Raw genomic sequence first — 16505 nt, forward strand, 5'->3', positions numbered from 1 at the left:
GCAAAGGGAAGGGAAGAGTTTTTCTTTTACCAAGTTTGCAAAAGGCACACTCGAGATAAAGAAGAACGTTCTTTATTACCAAGTAAACCAGAGTTCAATACATGAGATAAGATCTGAGTATTGGGATGGCCTAAACGACGATGCCATGCCATACTAAGATCTGAAACATTATTACAAGCAAAAGATTTAATAGAAGAAACTGGAGAATGTGTTGGAACAAGCAAAAGTAGTGGAAACAAGCGCCCCTCTTTAGGTCCTCCCCCGTTACCTGGTCCTGCACAACACAACCATTACCAGAAAAATTAACAGCACAATTGTTATCAACTAATTGACCAACAGAAATAAGATTCATGAAAAGCTGAGGAGCAAGAAGCACATCAGTGAACTTAGAAGAGGCATCTCCAACAGCAGCTATTGGCAAAGAAATGCCATTGGCAGTCTGAATAGAAGATTGACCAACGTAGGGCCGAACATGACACAGGGTAGTGGGATTATTCATCATGTGATTAGAGGCACCCGAGTCCACGTACCAGAGTTTAGTAGAATTGTTACCTTGGAGCCCCATCGCTGATAATGCCGAAATTAGCATCTGTTGCACCATTTTGGGTGTGCAATAATTCGCTATAGGTGCAGGAGTAGAGGAGTCACTTGAAGAAGAGCCAGGGGCGCCGCAAAAGGCACTGTGGGGGGTGCACTAACAGAAGTCTGTAATGCCTGGGCCTGACGATTCTGCAGGCCGATACAATAGTCTTTGATAACGTGACCCCCCTTCTTGCAATAAGAGTAGAATTTCTTGGAACATTTAGCAGCGATATGCCCAAATTCTTTATAGCAAAAACACTGCAAGGTACTAGAATGCGCAGGCGGTCTGCGTTGTTGAGCAACATAAGCCACAGGGATAGACCCTGAACTACCATGAGATTGTGCCAGAGTAACTTGAGTACTTAGCTGTTGTTCTTCACGAAGTAACACACTAAAACAAACATCAAGAGAAGAAATCGGAGAGAGATTTAGCAGAGACAGGCGAACAGATTCATACTCAAAGCGGAGTTTCATAAGAAACTGATCACGACAACTAGTCTCGTGGAGACGTTGAATAATGGGAAGAGAGGCAACAGGAACATCCGTAGTAATCAGATCAGAATATTCATTCCAAAGAGTCAGAAACCCCAAATAATAGTCTTGGATGGAACGATTGTCATGTTGAAACATGACTATCGCATGCTCTAACTAAAAACGACGGGCATCGTTATCTTGATTATATTCTGTTTTTAAATAAGTCCACATGGATTGAGCAGTGCGATAAGGTCACAAATTGGGGACAATATGTGGCTCAATTGAGCCAAGAAGCCAAGACATAATCCGAGCATCAAGCACACCCCATGAAAGACAAGCTGCTGAATCCTTGGCACCAAGCACAGCCCATGAATGACAAGCCGTTGACTCCTTGGATTTATCAGGATTGGGTGCACAATGCGTGCCATCAATATGACCCCAAACATATTTTCCTTTCAGGAAAAGTTCAAATTGAAAAGCCCACGTAGAATATAATTGTTGCCCATAAACTTGACGCGCACAGGTCCCGAGTTCATGCTAAATAAAGGAGAAAATCGAGAAGCCCAAAAAAAACGAACTGCTGAAAGAAAAAGACCACCAGAAAATCTAGAAGCCCAAAAAATAAACAATGCAGGTACAAAGAAAACTAAGAACAACCTGCCTGCACTAAAAAATGAATCTTGAACCAAAAAAAGAAGACTTCTGTGCTGAGAATTACAAGGACAGAGAAACACCAGAAACAGCAACAAAGAGAACCAAGACCAACCTTCCTGCACTTAAAAAATAAATCTTGAACCAAGAAACCTACTGTGCTGAGAATCACAACGGACAGAAACCTGCTGTGCCGAAATAGAGAAGTACCAGAAACAGCAACAGAAAGCTGTTGCTTGCTTGCCGAGAATCACAAAGAGCAATAGAAAGCTGTTACCTGCTTGCCGAGAATCACAAGGATAGAAACCTGCTGTGCCGAGACAGAGAAGCACCAGGAACAGCAACAGAAAGTTGTTGCCTGCACTGAAATAAATGGCAAGCCAGAAAACCTGCTGTGCCGACAGCCACTCAGCCACAGAAGTACTGAAAGAACAGAGAACAAAAAAAAATTCCAGTAGAGAGAAAAAAACCACAACAGCAACGAAACCAAGAAGACAACAAAATTCGAAGGGGAAAAAAAACTTAATAGTCAGCTGGCTCTGATACCATGTCAAAGTATTGTGTGAATGGCTGAATGATTTGGCCTTGAGTTCTGTATATTATATATAGACTTTACAAGAATGCTATACATGGAAAGTAAATAAGGTCTAGCATGATTCTAGCCCTATACATGTAAACTATAATCCGTCAAGCCCTATACATGTAAACTAAATATATGCTAACTGTACAAAGTAATGAATTGAAAAATAAGGAAATAATTTGTGGGCTAAAGTAATGAAAGAAATCTTTTGCTTTGCTGTTTGCTGTTTCGTTGACAAGAATATGGAAGAATAAGACAGAACAGCAGTTTAGGTGCTGCCCGCAGGGTGGGGGGGTGGGACAGAGAGAAACATAAATAAGAAGAGGGAAGACAAAGTGGAAAGGAAAAAGATCAAGTATAGAGGAGAGAAATTGGTTCGAGAACCATACAGGAATTTGATGTTGTGGAGGGAAAATTGAGCAGGAAAAAAGAAGGATGAGTGAAAGTGGAAAATGTGGGAGTGAATTGGAAGAGTGGAGACAAAATTTGGGCCCTGATACCAAATGATGCAGAACAACATCAGGGATTTATAGCCAAAAGATAATATGGGAGAGATAAGAGGAGAGAAGAAGCTAGAAAGAAGAAGAGATGAGAAAGAAAGAGATACAATTTGTGCGTGGGGGGGGGGGGGAATTCCATTAAACTTCTCAATTCAAATTCATAAACAAAGAGGAAAAAAGACTAACTCTTACATGGCTTTCAAACCCTACTTACAAGAAAACCTAAATTATAGGAATTACATAATAACCTCTATTGATACATGAAATTACTAATGAAACCCTAGAAAACACATCTATTGCAAAAAATAAATCCCAGATATACATAATCCTATTATTGATTAAACTAAAGAACCAAATAAATTAGTTAACTAAACATGTTTAGGTTAGGATCCAACAATCTTTTGATCCAATTCCTTTTTTATTAGTCCCCAACAAGGGTGTACACATAACTTCTTGTTCTACATCAATATGTAAAAGATTTGAAGTCCTTGAACAGCTTAACAGATAGATTCCACACTTTTAACTCATTACTGTTGTGCTGATCATTTTGAAGCAGTTGGGGAGGTCACATGAATATTTTGTTAAATTAGGGATGAAGTTCTTTGCATTAAGCTCCTGGTCTATAGTGGGTTTTTTCATTCTGAAATTCTCTCATTGTCAAGTTTGGTTTCATTTAGACCAATATGATGACTTGACCAAGTCATGATACATCGGTCAACTCTATGAGAACCTATGGAGGAAGCAGAATTTGAAGAGATATCTCTCTGCTTAGATTAATCTCTAGTTTTTACTTTCAAGTTCCAATAAAGTCTACCAGGTTCTAGTGTTGGCATAAAGTTGCAAATTAGTAATGTTTCATCTGATGGTCAAAGTATAGATTCTTAAGGTGACCCTTGAGGAATGTTGATGAGCACTGAGCAAAACAAGCCACTGACTACTAATTGATGTATATTTATTGCAGGTGTTACTTTGTATGGTGGGCCAAAAGTTAGTTCCTCGCTAAATATTCCAGAGGCACACTCATTTCATCATGAGTACAATTCAATGTCTTGCACTGTTGAAATTGTGGATGATGTCTATGCTGCCATTGATCATATACATAGTCATGGAAGGCATGTTTTCAGTTTCTGCCTCTCTCACAGCACAAGTGCAAACACTTATTGTCATGTTTTTTACTTTCTTTCATCTTGTTGGCAGTGCACATACAGACTGCATTGTAACAGAAGACCATGAAGCTGCAGAGGTCTTTCTTCATCAACTTGACAGGTAAGAATGCCTTAACATGTTAATTATCAAACATTTGAAACCATGTTTCCTGGTTTTTGCCTCTCACTTTATATGAAACATAACCTGAGTTTCTATACACAGTGCAGTTGTGAATTGTTTAATCCTTGTTTGTGTAACATATACTCTATGTTTGATTTCTCAAATGATAGTTGAATTTAGCGTAGCTTTATAATGTGGCATGTTCTTTAATTTGTAGTGCTGCTGTGTTTCACAATGCGAGCACAAGATTTTGTGATGGAGCTCGCTTTGGACTGGGGGCAGAGGTACCGTATCTTTTATAATTTTTGTTGGATATTGGTTATGATGGCCAATTATATGGCGGATTCTTTTTAATGGCTTAACAGGTTGGGATAAGTACAAGCAGGATTCATGCTCGAGGTCCAGTAGGTGTTGAGGGATTGTTAACGACTAGATGGTATGTAGCTATGCTCTCTTCTGAACTATTTGTAGAACTTCGAAGTCCTGGCACACTTATATTTTAAATATCTTAGTAGAAATTGCTTAAACATGTTTTATAATGTTGTATATTTTTTGTTTTTTTTTCTTCTATTTAAATTTATGATGACGTGTTTCACTTCATATCAATGTTTTAAAAGGTGAAGGCGTAAGGTGAGGCGTTTTAACCCTCAAAAGGCGAGGCATAAGCCTTAAGGCGTTGGGGCGTAAGCCTTTTTGAGAATTTATTTTTTAAGATAAAAATTTGTTAAATAAATTATATATATATTTAAAATAAAGTAAAAAATTAATAAAATCACAAATATAATGTAAAAAATAAAAACTAGATGTACTTCGCAAAATAGTTGTTGCCCATTAAAAAATTGCTAACTTGAATACATGACATAAATCATGACAAGAGATAGCTATACCATTACAAAGTTCATTTCATGACGTAAGATACAACTCCAGTTATTTAGGAAAGGTTGAGGTTCAAGGATTTTAGAAATAAACTCATATTGTGACATGCCTTTGGTACAAATATGTAGTTAAAATTTTATAACCAGTTCTAACTTGAGAATCACACCCAAAATGCGTAAGCCTCAACTAAAAAGGTGCAAAAGGCATGCTTTTTATAAATATGTGTAAGCCTCAGCATGTAATGCATTAGCCTTTTTGGAATTTGGTATTTTAGATTGAGCCTCAAGGCGTTTTGAGCGTGCCTTGCCTCGAGGCGAGCCTCAATTGAGCCTTTTAAAACACTGCTTCATATACATTATATCTTTGATCTAGCTGGGTGGTTGCAGGGTTTTCTGTTTGGTAGTGTTCAAAGTAACATTGTTGGTAGTTTGTGCGGATTTTGAAGAATCCAGGACTAGACTAAACTAAGCCTTTAGATTATATAGGAGCTAATTGGGGTACATGAACCTTTTCTTGTATATTTCTAATTTCTTGTACGTTTCTAATATTCATGTTCTTAAGTTCTGACTATGAAGTTTGTTGTGTTCCTATGTTGTGTTTGTACATTGCTAGGAGGGATCTGTACTATTAAAAGATTCTTTGTTTCATAAAATTCCTTCTCTGTATCTCTTATGTGGAGAGAATTCAGAAACAGAGAGATGGAGAAAATTAGGAGAGAGAAATAGAAAGAAGAAGAGAAGGGGAGGAGAACAATGGAAATGGCAAAGAGGAATTACAGAATTGAAATTAGACAGTTGAGAACAGAAATAGAACAGAGAGAAGCTGGACAGAACAGCAAATCAATACAGAACAGAGGGGAGAAGAGAATAATGAGGACGAACAAGAAATGGGTTGGAAGAAGGGAAAGGGGAGAGGACTGCATGAAAGAGAGAGGGAAACATATTGGAAATCTGTTCTCAAAATATTAACTGCTCACAAACACAACACAATGTACTTATACACCCAAAACTACAACTAAAATAAATAATTTCAAAATAATCCAAACAAAAAAAACAAATTCAAAAATAACTGCGAGTGCTTCAAATACACAAAATAGTCCTAAATTAACTGTACTTTTAATACATCTAATTTTACTAATTTAAAACAAAATCACTAATTTATAGGGGTGGCAAAACGGGTCAAAACCCGACAAGTGACCCGTGACCTGCCCATTTAAAATGGGTTCGGGTTTTATACAAGTCGGCCCGCTTATAAACGGGTCAACCCGGAACCGGCCCGTATATAAATGGGCCATTTATCTATATCAGTGATTTAAAAGGCGTAATTGAGGTGTGCCTTGAGGCGATTTGAGCCTAAAATGCCCTAAGGCGTAAGTGGAAATGCATAATTCCACAAAGGCATACGCATAAGGTGAGAAGGTGTACGCATCAGTTGCAGAGGCTCGCCTTTTTATGCCTCAAATGTCAAGGCATACGCTCTCCTCCCTCTCTCTCTTGCTAAGCTTCTTCTCCTCTGCTCTCTCGATAGGCCTCGATGAAGCCTCTGGTCTCTCTTTGAAGCCTCCAGTCTTCTCCTCTCTCGACGATTCCTCTGGATGAAGCTTCAAATCTCTCGACGAAGCCTACAGTCTTCTCTGACGAGTCGACGAAGCTTCCGTAGCTTTCCTCCAGTTCCTTCTCTCTCTCCGACGACTCGACGAAGCTTCCGTAGCTTTCCTCCAGCGCCTTCTCCCTCTCTGATGATTCCTCCAATCTTTGTGTACCCTTCGATTTGATCTGCCTTTGTTTGTTTAGTTTTATATTCTTAAAAATTAGTGAATGACTTTAATTTGGATTTTTCTATTCTTTCGGATGATGCTTTAATTTGGCTTATTTATTTATTTATTTATTTATTTTTTATTCTTTTGGTAATGTGGCTCATGTTTATTTTTTAACATATATTATTTGTGTTTGTTATCTAAAATTGGCTTATATGATATTTAAAAATCATATTTTTAATTTTTTCTCCATTATTCTAAAATTTTTCTCATTTTTTTTACTATATATAAATTGATTTTATTTATTAATTATTTAAAAAAGTATAGTCCCAAAATGCTTACGCCTCAATGCCTTGAGGCTTACGCCTCGCCTCAAGGAGGGTAAAATGCCTTGCCTCACGCCTTCGCCTTTTAAAACTCTGATATATATATATTGAACTTAAAGCTAACCCTACCCTTCTCTCTTTCCCTCTCCCTCTGTCAGCACCGTCACACCAGAGTCAGAGTTCCTCGCAGAGTCCCAGGCCGCAGCACTCCCTTCCCTCGCAGGCCGCAGCACTCACTTTCCCTCGCAGCCTGCAGCACTCGCTCTCGTTCAGTCCCTCCTGCCTCTGCGGCCAGCGCCTCACCCTCATGAGTCACAACCTCACCCCACAATCCTCACCCTGCCCTCTCCCTATCCTTTCCCTCTCCCTCGGACCTCAGTTGGCACTCTGCAGCCTTTGACCAGTGAAACCAGTTGCCAGATCTGCATAAAAACGCTGGGAGTCCAGGACACAGGCTCCAGAAGAGGGAAGCCTAGTGAATGAGGAAGCCCCGTTTATTGGGGCTGTTTCGTTTTTTTTTTTTTTAAATTTTTTTTTGAAACTACAAAACTGGGGTTCAATGATCTGTTATGTAATTTTTTGGGCTTTAAATTTTTAAAGTAAATAAATTATATTTTTTAAACGGGTAACTCGTGATCCGCCTGTTTATTAAACAGGCAGGTTAGGGTTTACATGATTGTGACTCGTTTAAGACCTGCCCGGACCCGGCCCGTGAACTCCTTTTCCCACCCCTACTAATATATAAATGTTCAAACAAAATATAATTGTTTACAATTGTTTGCAAGCTTTCTTCCTTCATTATGGAATGATAGGAAATTAGGTGAGTTTTATAGGCATTTTCTTCCCTTTATTTATTATTTTTTTATGTACGTAGAGGGGCCTTGGGGTGCACATTGGGGTAGACCCACCCCCATGCCATATTCCTACAACCCCACCCCATCTCATTTTGGAATTGAACCATGATAATCAGATGAGATGCGTAGGCATTTTCATTGTTGTGAAATTTGACTGATTGAAAGAGCTTTCCAATATTTTGCTTAAACCAGTCAGGTTTCGCTCTCAAGTAGCAGGAGCAAGCACACGAGAGGGGTAGGGATTTAAGATTGAGAGCACCTATAGGGGGTGTTTGGTTTGCAGCATCTTTCGATGTTCCTCCATAGCATATCATTTCTGCCTTTCTTCGGGCGCTAGAATCATATGTGGCAGGCATCTTAACATTCTTGGGCATCCCATATTTCTATAGGAATCCTACTTTTTGGACGAGATTGCCGTCACTATTTTGGCGGGTTGAACAACAATGACCCCTATGATATAGTATTATCACACGTTATTATATTTAATACAAATTATTAAAAAAGTGAAAGTAATATTATTATTGATGTGTGTTATAATAATATAATAGAATGGTTAATATTTAGACACCCTATTTCCCTCAATTATTTCGATTAATTGATTATTTTAGTGTCAAATTTTTTTAATTTATGTGATTGTTGAAAATTTTAGGACAAGGATTTGTTTATGTATTTTTAGTATTTTTTTATGACGAAAATATATTTATTCTTTATCTATTGGTTACACACATGTCAAAGGTATAACAATCATATTCTTAAAATGCCTTTTAGGATACTCAAGTTAACCAAACATTGACATAGGAATCTATGTACATTTTTGGAAATGTTACAACACATCAAATAAAAATATTCTCATAAGGCAGACATCCCATTCTTAGAATGAAATTCCTGAGAATGCCATTTAATGGGAATATTTTTAGGCAAAAGATACTAATCTCCTCGGAGGTTTCAAAAACCCCACAGACCTCCCTTGAGATTTTAAAAATCTCATAGACCTCCTTTGACATTTGATTTTTTGGATACTTGTACCTCTAAAAAAAAATATCTTTTTTCCAAATATAAGGGAAGATCTGTGTCTTTTTAGCAAACTTCAAAGATGATCTGTGGAATTTTTGAAATCTTAGGGAAGGCCCTTAAAATTTTTGAAATCTGGTCTGTCTTTTTATTAAACCTTAGGGGAGGTTAATTTCTTTCACCCAATATTTCTTATGCCGCAAACCAAACATGTCTATAGTGTGTTTATATAATAAAAACCATGACCAAGCCTTCAATCTCATAGGATGGGGTTGCGCAATCTAAAGCAAAGTGTGTACATAATAATATTTTATTATTAATATGTGACAAGAAGGGGAGCCTTGGTGTAACGGTAGAGTTGTGGCGTGTGACTTGGTGGTCATGAGTTCAAGACATGGAAGTAGCCTCTTGCAAAAATGTAAGATTTGCGTAATATAGATCCATTATGGTCTGCCCCCTCTCCAATCCTCACATGCATGGGAGCTTTGTGCATTGAGCTGCCCTTTATTAATATGAAACATATTTGTTATATTTCTAATCTAATATGCCAACATTCTCCAATTTTGAAAACCATTTTTTTTTTTTTGCCTAAATGCTGTCTAATGTTTAAAAGTATTCGTGTCAACATCTTTTGCTGGATAGTAAGAGTCCTGCATTCTCCTTTAGCAGTCAAGTTTCAAGCCTTTTGGAAGGCACTTTTTCCTGTTAGATTTCATGTGTGGGAGAAAGGATCCGTGCATTTCATAAGAGTCTTAAAAGAGAAGACAATGTGGCATACTGGTTGTGCAATATGGGTTTGACTGCAATCAATGTATTTGTGGATGGAGTTTTTATTTTTTTTAGTTTTTTTGTTGGGGCAAATTCAATTAGCTAGATTTCACCTGGTTTACTATGTTATACATTTGGATTTTGAAATTAAGGTAAACACTAGTATGGGTTTGGCCTCACCTAGTCTGACTTGAAGCTTGGTTTCTACTTGTTATTTATGGATTTGACACGTTCAATAAGATTTTAGGAGTTAGGTAAAATAAGAAAGCATTGGAGAAATTGTCGTATCTATGCTATATACAAAAATATTGGGAATAAAAGTAAAGTTGAATTAATCACGGAAGGATGAGCTTGCGCAGTCATGCTGGTAAAATGTTTGGAGCCATGGCAAAGCAGTGTAAATCAAAAAAATTTTATGGGCGCGTATTGTATGATATGCAGAGGTGAAAGAAAATCATTGATTGACACTGATCAAACTCGTTAATATTAAGGTGTGCTAATGATTTCATCTGGAGCATGGATGCATGCGTAGCTGATTGTATCAAATGCAGGTTACTCAGAGGAAGTGGGCAAGTAGTAGATGGGGATAAAGGGGTTGGTTACACCCACAAGGACCTCCCTTTACAGGCTTAAAAGAAATGGCTCAAAATAAAGCTCTACCAGGTCGATGGATGGTGACGCGCTCTCTTCTGCAGCCTTTGATTTTAACAAATTTCTTTGTTAATAAAGAGAGAGAGAGAGAGAGAGGGAGAGAGAGAGAGAGAGAGAGAGAGAGCGTCACTGAAGAAGATAAAAAAGTGGGAAAGAAAGGGAAGGTTGTGGTGGTGGTGGTGGTGGTGGTGCTCACACATGTTGTATAATTTATATTTATAAACGCTAGTTTCGATTATACTCTGCTTTGTCGAAGATGGTTAGAATCACTTTGTACCAGTTCTCTTTTGGAGTCATGGTCTTGACTGCGGAACTGTCTTTATTTTTCAGAGCTGGTAAATAGTGTCTTATCCCTCTCTCCCTCCTCCACCCCCCCCCCCCCCCCCCCCCCCCCCCCAAAAATTAAATAAGAGTTTGTTTGGTAATTCGTTTTATTTTGTAGCGAAAAAAATAAATGTCAATATGTTTGTTTAGGTTATTAGCTTTTTTTCCCCTCATGGATTTTTAATATTTTTTGTAAAATTATAATTTTTTTATTAATTTGACAATTTGGTACCAAAGGTGGATCTAAATACATGTACACTTAATTCACAAAAAAAAGAAAAAGAAAAACCACCAATCAATGCCATGTATGTCATAGGCTTTTAGTATAGTTTTAGGAGATTGTATCTAATCAATATGGGGACATTCAGATAATCAATATGTGGTTTTGTTTTGTGTTGGGTTTGTTTATTCATTTTCTTTATTTATTTATTTTTTGTTTGGAGCCTTAGCTAAATAAGATTCAGTTTCAAGATTTTTATCAATATTTGAAAAAAAAAAGGTTTAGAACATTGAATTATTTTATTATAAATCCTTATTTTGGACAAATTCAAAATTTTATTTTTATTTTTTGTCCTACTTTGGACTGTAAATTGTTGGGTGAATGATAGTCGACTATAGAACGAATTCAAATGGAGAAAACTCATGAAGTGCAGTTGTAATGAGCATTGCATTTATCTCTTTTATTTTAATTAATTCTTTAATGCTATGTATAAATAAATAATGCATTAATTTTTATTATTAAAATGAAAAATTTTAGCACCAGTCAAAAATAGGATGAGGGTCATGGTTTATAGTACTGCACCAATGAAGTGAGTTAGTTACTGTTTCTAGCATGGAAGATAACTTGAAATGAAGAAGTGGGGAAGGATTTAATAGTTTTACTGTTTCTAGCATGGAGGATAACTTGAAATGAAGAAGTGGGGAAGGATTTAATAGTTTTAATATACTAGAGGAAGTATTCTCGATCAAATGCATTGGAAGACCTAGTAGAATTTAATGCTATCGCTGTTTTTTGTTGAAATGACTATTTATTAAAATTTTATTTTTATAAAATAAACAAATAAATATTAAAGACTTGCTTCATTCACGGAACTCATTGACTTGTCTAGGTCTTGAATAACCCACAACTCGTTCAAATGGAAAGGACTGAGATTTGGTATTTTGTGAGACGAGCGAAAAAGGACTTGGAAGGGATTATCATTTCCCAATCCAAAGCCTTCCATCTCATCTCATGGTAGGAATATTAAGAACCCGAAGTGCCCAACAAGTGAACTCATCTACCTTTCTTTCAGTGTATTATGAATAGAAGAAAGACTGAACATACGCAACACCAATTAGCTTTTCTAATTTGATTTCACCCGCGCAAATATCCTTCCAAAATCAGACAAGATACCTGCGAATGTTCTTAAAAATCACATTTCCAAGCCCCGATCCTTCATGAAAATTTAGGTCTACTAACATTTCAATTACGTTTTTAATTTGTGAGTTTGGAATGTTAGTTTTCAAGTTATAATTGTTTATGGTTTTTAGCTTTAGCATTATAATTTTTACCGAAGGGCTCTCAAGAGTTTCACATTATGCATTAATGAAAAAATTTAGCTATAATTTGCATGAAACTTTCAAACAATCAATATTTCTTTTTAATAACCGATTAATGAAAAACTTTGAAACTTTATATTGAGTCTTTCACAAACTACCAAGTTCTTATGTCTTATAAGTATTTTCTTCCGAAGAATAGATATCTGATAGACCGGCTGCAGCCTCACTGCGAGTCTAAAACTTAATGCAACGAGCAGTTCTATTTACACTCTTTTAACTCGAAATTTGGCAAGAGTGAACATCCAACCCCTCAACGGGTAAGGGTGAAGTGATGGTAGATACGCGTCTGCCCGTAGTGGAAACCCCGTTAAATGCGTACATCGCACAGAACTGTCCATCCCAAGTTGGAACCACGTGCCAAATAACCTTACCAAAATAAATTACATCACAGATACAAGCTAGTATTTGGACAGCTAAAGAATGCCAAACTGCCTCTGGACTCGCCTAAATTTGACGATGAATTTTCCTAAGTGGGGGTGAGCACACATAAAACTCAACATTGACAACACATAAGCAAGCAATTATTTAGAAAGTGCGGAATGAGGTGGTAGTAACCACGTTCAAACTCTCAAAAAGCAAAACATGAAGAACTCACTGCATATGGAATATTTTGACCAAAATTGTTCTACAGACTACAAGGCAGTCGCTTATGCCTCAATGAACTTCTTCAGGTTCTTTAGCCACATTAAATATTCTCTACTGTCTTTGTTGACCATGTATTCGTGCAAGAAATTGGTGGTGCTGGGCTTGATTCCTCTAATCTCTAGATACTTGTGGAAAGCCTTCTGTAAATTCTCGTCCAAATCACTACAAATAAAAGCACGCAGGCAAATGCGTTAGAATAAGAAAATAATTGAAGAAACTGTAGTTTCTATGACAATTTGTTAATATTCAAATTAGAATGAGCATGTGCAAGCACACATAAAATCCCAAACTTACGAGAAGTCAGGTCCCTCGTATGCAATTTGATCTTCGGAACTTTCTGGATTCTTGACTGACAGGCTGTCAATGGAAATCTCATCTGGGAATGCAGTACAACCAAACTCCAAACAGAGCCCATCCTTCTTAGAAACATTAACAACCAAAGGAATGCTAGATTGACTGCCCTTCTCATCATCATCATCATCATTCTCGTTCTCCTCCTCCCCAGTGACAAGATCAGGCATGTGAACTTCGACTTTGATGACTTCACCCTGATATTCTCTGCTCAGTGATATAGTTTGTTGACCAGGGTTATCTTGAATTTCAAAAGGGAAGCCACCTGGAATCTCTTCGATCTACAGAATCCGGGAAAAAGAACAATTAACCATTGACTTGTGAGAGCAAGGTAATCATGGATGATCATGGAATTGAACAAATGCTACTATATCTACACTTCCATAAATACTACTTTTTCTATAAAGAAAACAAAGAAATACTACTTTGTTAATTTTTTGACATACACCTACCCTATATTTCAGTTTTTCTTTCCATGCCTCCGTCAATATTGATATATCTGTGATTCCAAATCTTGATATTTCTTTGCAAGATTTGATAAATATACCTAAATATTCAAAACTTACATCAAACATCAAAGACGTCTTTGTGGCTAGTTAGTTGATTACGTCATTTGTGGACCTTTCAACCTACTCCCTATTGCTGTGCTACTGAAGGATGTAGGTGATGACAATAATACATCAACAAGTAAAATGAACAAGTCTGCATTCTTATTTGTGTTTATATCTTTCACTCCTGTTTGATTATTTAATAAAAAAATAATTTTTTTATGCCAAAATTAATTTGTCAGTAACTCTTCAGCTTTTTTGGGAATTAACATATATAAAGGTTATGTTCCTCTCTGAGCCATGATGCACGACAAAGAACTTCTACATTTGTTCTCTTATAATCATATTCATATCCTCTTTGCACTTCATATAATGGGCAACATTATGGATTATTCACCCTTCTCCAATGAATGTTCACTTAGGATGAGACAATGACAAGTTTTATTTTGGAGCCTGTGCAACCATTGGAACCTACATGTAGGAGGCCAAATAAACTTTGAGAGTGAACCTCCTAAAATTTTTTTATTATTATTTTTGGTATTTATCTTACATAAATTTACATATAGATATATATTTAAATAATAATTATAAGTTAAAAATGTATACCAATGCCTAATTTTCCTAACCACCCCTAACCCGCCCCCCCAATGGTTCATTTATGTTTTATAATGTACAATGTTAATATATATTAACACAACAATATGCACATTTATTTGTAATTTTTAATATAGACATGACGTAATATTGTATATTATGAATTTGAGGTAGATTGATTATTCATATTTTTTCTTCTTCTTTTTTCATATAATCATGTGAATTTAAGAACCATATCCTTAACCTTACAGCTTTGAGATAGTTTTTGAGGTTATGGATTTTGGGGCTTAAACTTTGATTTGTGGGTGGATTTGAAACATATTGAATACAATGTTATATTACATTTTGGCTAAATTTCGCAAATCAAAATACAAATCCTAACCCTTAAATCTGTGCACTCTCAAATGTTGGGTAATTGGGTGAATGACATATAGTCATCATTATGCCAAGTTGCCATTAAAGATACTTTATTTTTTATTGTATTTTTATTTTCATATTAAATATTAGTATGGTAGTGTGCTTAGAAGCCTAGATTTGGAGACTTCAATTTGGATTTGTTTGTGTGGATATGGATGGAACTCAAAACAAGTTTGTACAGTGCTTGTTCAGTTCCACACAAATTCAATAAAATATTATTTTATATACTCCCCCTCCCCCCTCTCCTCATCTAACTGTAATTCCTGAATCCGCCACTGGATGGCATTCTCATTTGTGTTTATCTTACACCACCGATTCTAATTTAGCTTCCTTTTTATGTTAACATAAGCTTGGAGACATTCTTTTTCCGTTTTTACTGTATGGATCCTCCCCAAAGATAAATTGAAATCACATCACATCTAAGTTGTTCTAATTTATCCTCCTCCATGCTATCACATTCTGAATTTTTTATACTAGTCAAACTCTAAGAGACTATCATTCTACACATCAATAAGCTATTAGGCTACAACAAGAAGCAGTATAAAAATTCTTAAGCTTTGCAGCAACATGCCAACATTGATCTTTAGTAAATTTTAGAAGGGAAAAAATGCCTAACTAAAAATATTTGATAATCCAACACAGATTTTGTTTCCTCCATACCGCCACAACAACACCCCCCACGGGGACCAAAAAGAAAATAAAAAGACAAAAAAAAAGAAGACAATTGAGGCCCAAAGTATCACTTACTGTTCATAAAAAAAAAAAACACACACACACACACTTAGCTTATCATTTTATCTCTCTGATTTTTCCCTCCATTTTCAATTCCGCCCCAAAAAAAATGAAATCAGAAGTTGAAATTAAACACGAGAGAGAGAGGGCACTAACCCGATCATGATCGTCAGATTCCTCAGCACACTTTATCTCAGAGTCCAGGACGCGGAGAAGAGTATCGCCGGAGCTGGGTTTATTAGAAGAAAAATATCGAGGCGCCGGGAAAAATGTGGATGAGCAGCAGTGATTGACGGCGGTGGATAGAGCAGCACGGCGGTTTCTTTGACTTGAGAGGAATCGCAGAGCAACAGGCGTCCCGCAAGAAGCTGCCCTACGTAGAAGCGTAGTCAAGGCCGCCATCAGAGAGAGAGAGAGAGAGAGAGAGAGAGCTGCTGCAGAGAAGGGTTTTAGGCCACGAGAACGTCGATTTAGGGCTTTGGGGGTTTTAGGGTTTTTGGCGTCAACCGGCGAACTTAAATATAGGCGACTTGCTGTTACGGTAATTACTGCTTCGGTGCTCCCCTCATTTCGACTCATTTTGCTTGCACCGCGAGAATCCAACGCGTTTGCAAAACGGGTCGAATTTTACGGGTGGTAAATGGGTCGGGATTAAAAGCGTTCAAATTCCGCTATATAAATTTAAACTCATAAAATTCTCATATATAGTGATACATTTTTATAAAAAGTAGTATTTTAATTTTTAAAAACATTTCATATTTAATGACATATATTTTTTAAAAAAGTCATACTTTTTTATTTATTAATATTTAAAAAAAAAAACATAAATTGTAGAAAATATTATATCTTTTTAATTAATATTTTTAATGTAATATATATATATATATATAATATATATTTTAAATTAAACGTATCACCAAACGGGTACCCAACCTAAACCCACCTGACCTATTTATTAAACGGATTGGACTCGGGTTGATCTGTTTATAAACTGGTTACT

At 36.5% G+C, this 16505-nt stretch overlaps 2 protein-coding genes across 3 annotated transcripts in view; one reads left to right on the plus strand and one right to left on the minus strand.

Annotated features, from left to right (window-relative positions):
* Nucleotides 1-10621, plus strand: part of LOC131165824 (delta-1-pyrroline-5-carboxylate synthase) — a 46207-nt gene extending 35586 nt beyond the window's left edge. Inside the window, exons 16-20 of one of the 2 annotated variants that reach the window (XM_058123926.1) lie at nt 3749-3899; nt 3985-4053; nt 4271-4337; nt 4419-4489; nt 10196-10621. In XM_058123926.1, the coding sequence (XP_057979909.1) occupies nt 3749-3899; nt 3985-4053; nt 4271-4337; nt 4419-4489; nt 10196-10277 (440 nt within the window). In that variant the 3' untranslated portion in view covers nt 10278-10621. Of the gene's footprint in view, nt 1-3748; nt 3900-3984; nt 4054-4270; nt 4338-4418; nt 4490-7169; nt 8245-10195 lie in introns of those variants that run through there. The other variant, XM_058123925.1, reaches the window with a different exon arrangement.
* Nucleotides 10622-12717: 2096 nt separating this feature from the next.
* LOC131165827 (uncharacterized protein At2g39795, mitochondrial-like) lies at nt 12718-16121 on the minus strand. Its single transcript, XM_058123928.1, has 3 exons — nt 15662-16121; nt 13158-13495; nt 12718-13025 (listed from the first exon to the last, which is right to left on the minus strand). The coding sequence occupies exons 1-3, from the start codon at nt 16082-16084 to the stop codon at nt 12866-12868; spliced, it is 921 nt and encodes a 306-aa protein (XP_057979911.1). The 5' UTR covers nt 16085-16121; the 3' UTR covers nt 12718-12865.
* Nucleotides 16122-16505: the final 384 nt, after the last annotated feature.

This window comes from Malania oleifera, chromosome 10, assembly GCF_029873635.1.
Source record: "Malania oleifera isolate guangnan ecotype guangnan chromosome 10, ASM2987363v1, whole genome shotgun sequence".
Lineage (NCBI taxonomy): Eukaryota > Viridiplantae > Streptophyta > Magnoliopsida > Santalales > Ximeniaceae > Malania > Malania oleifera.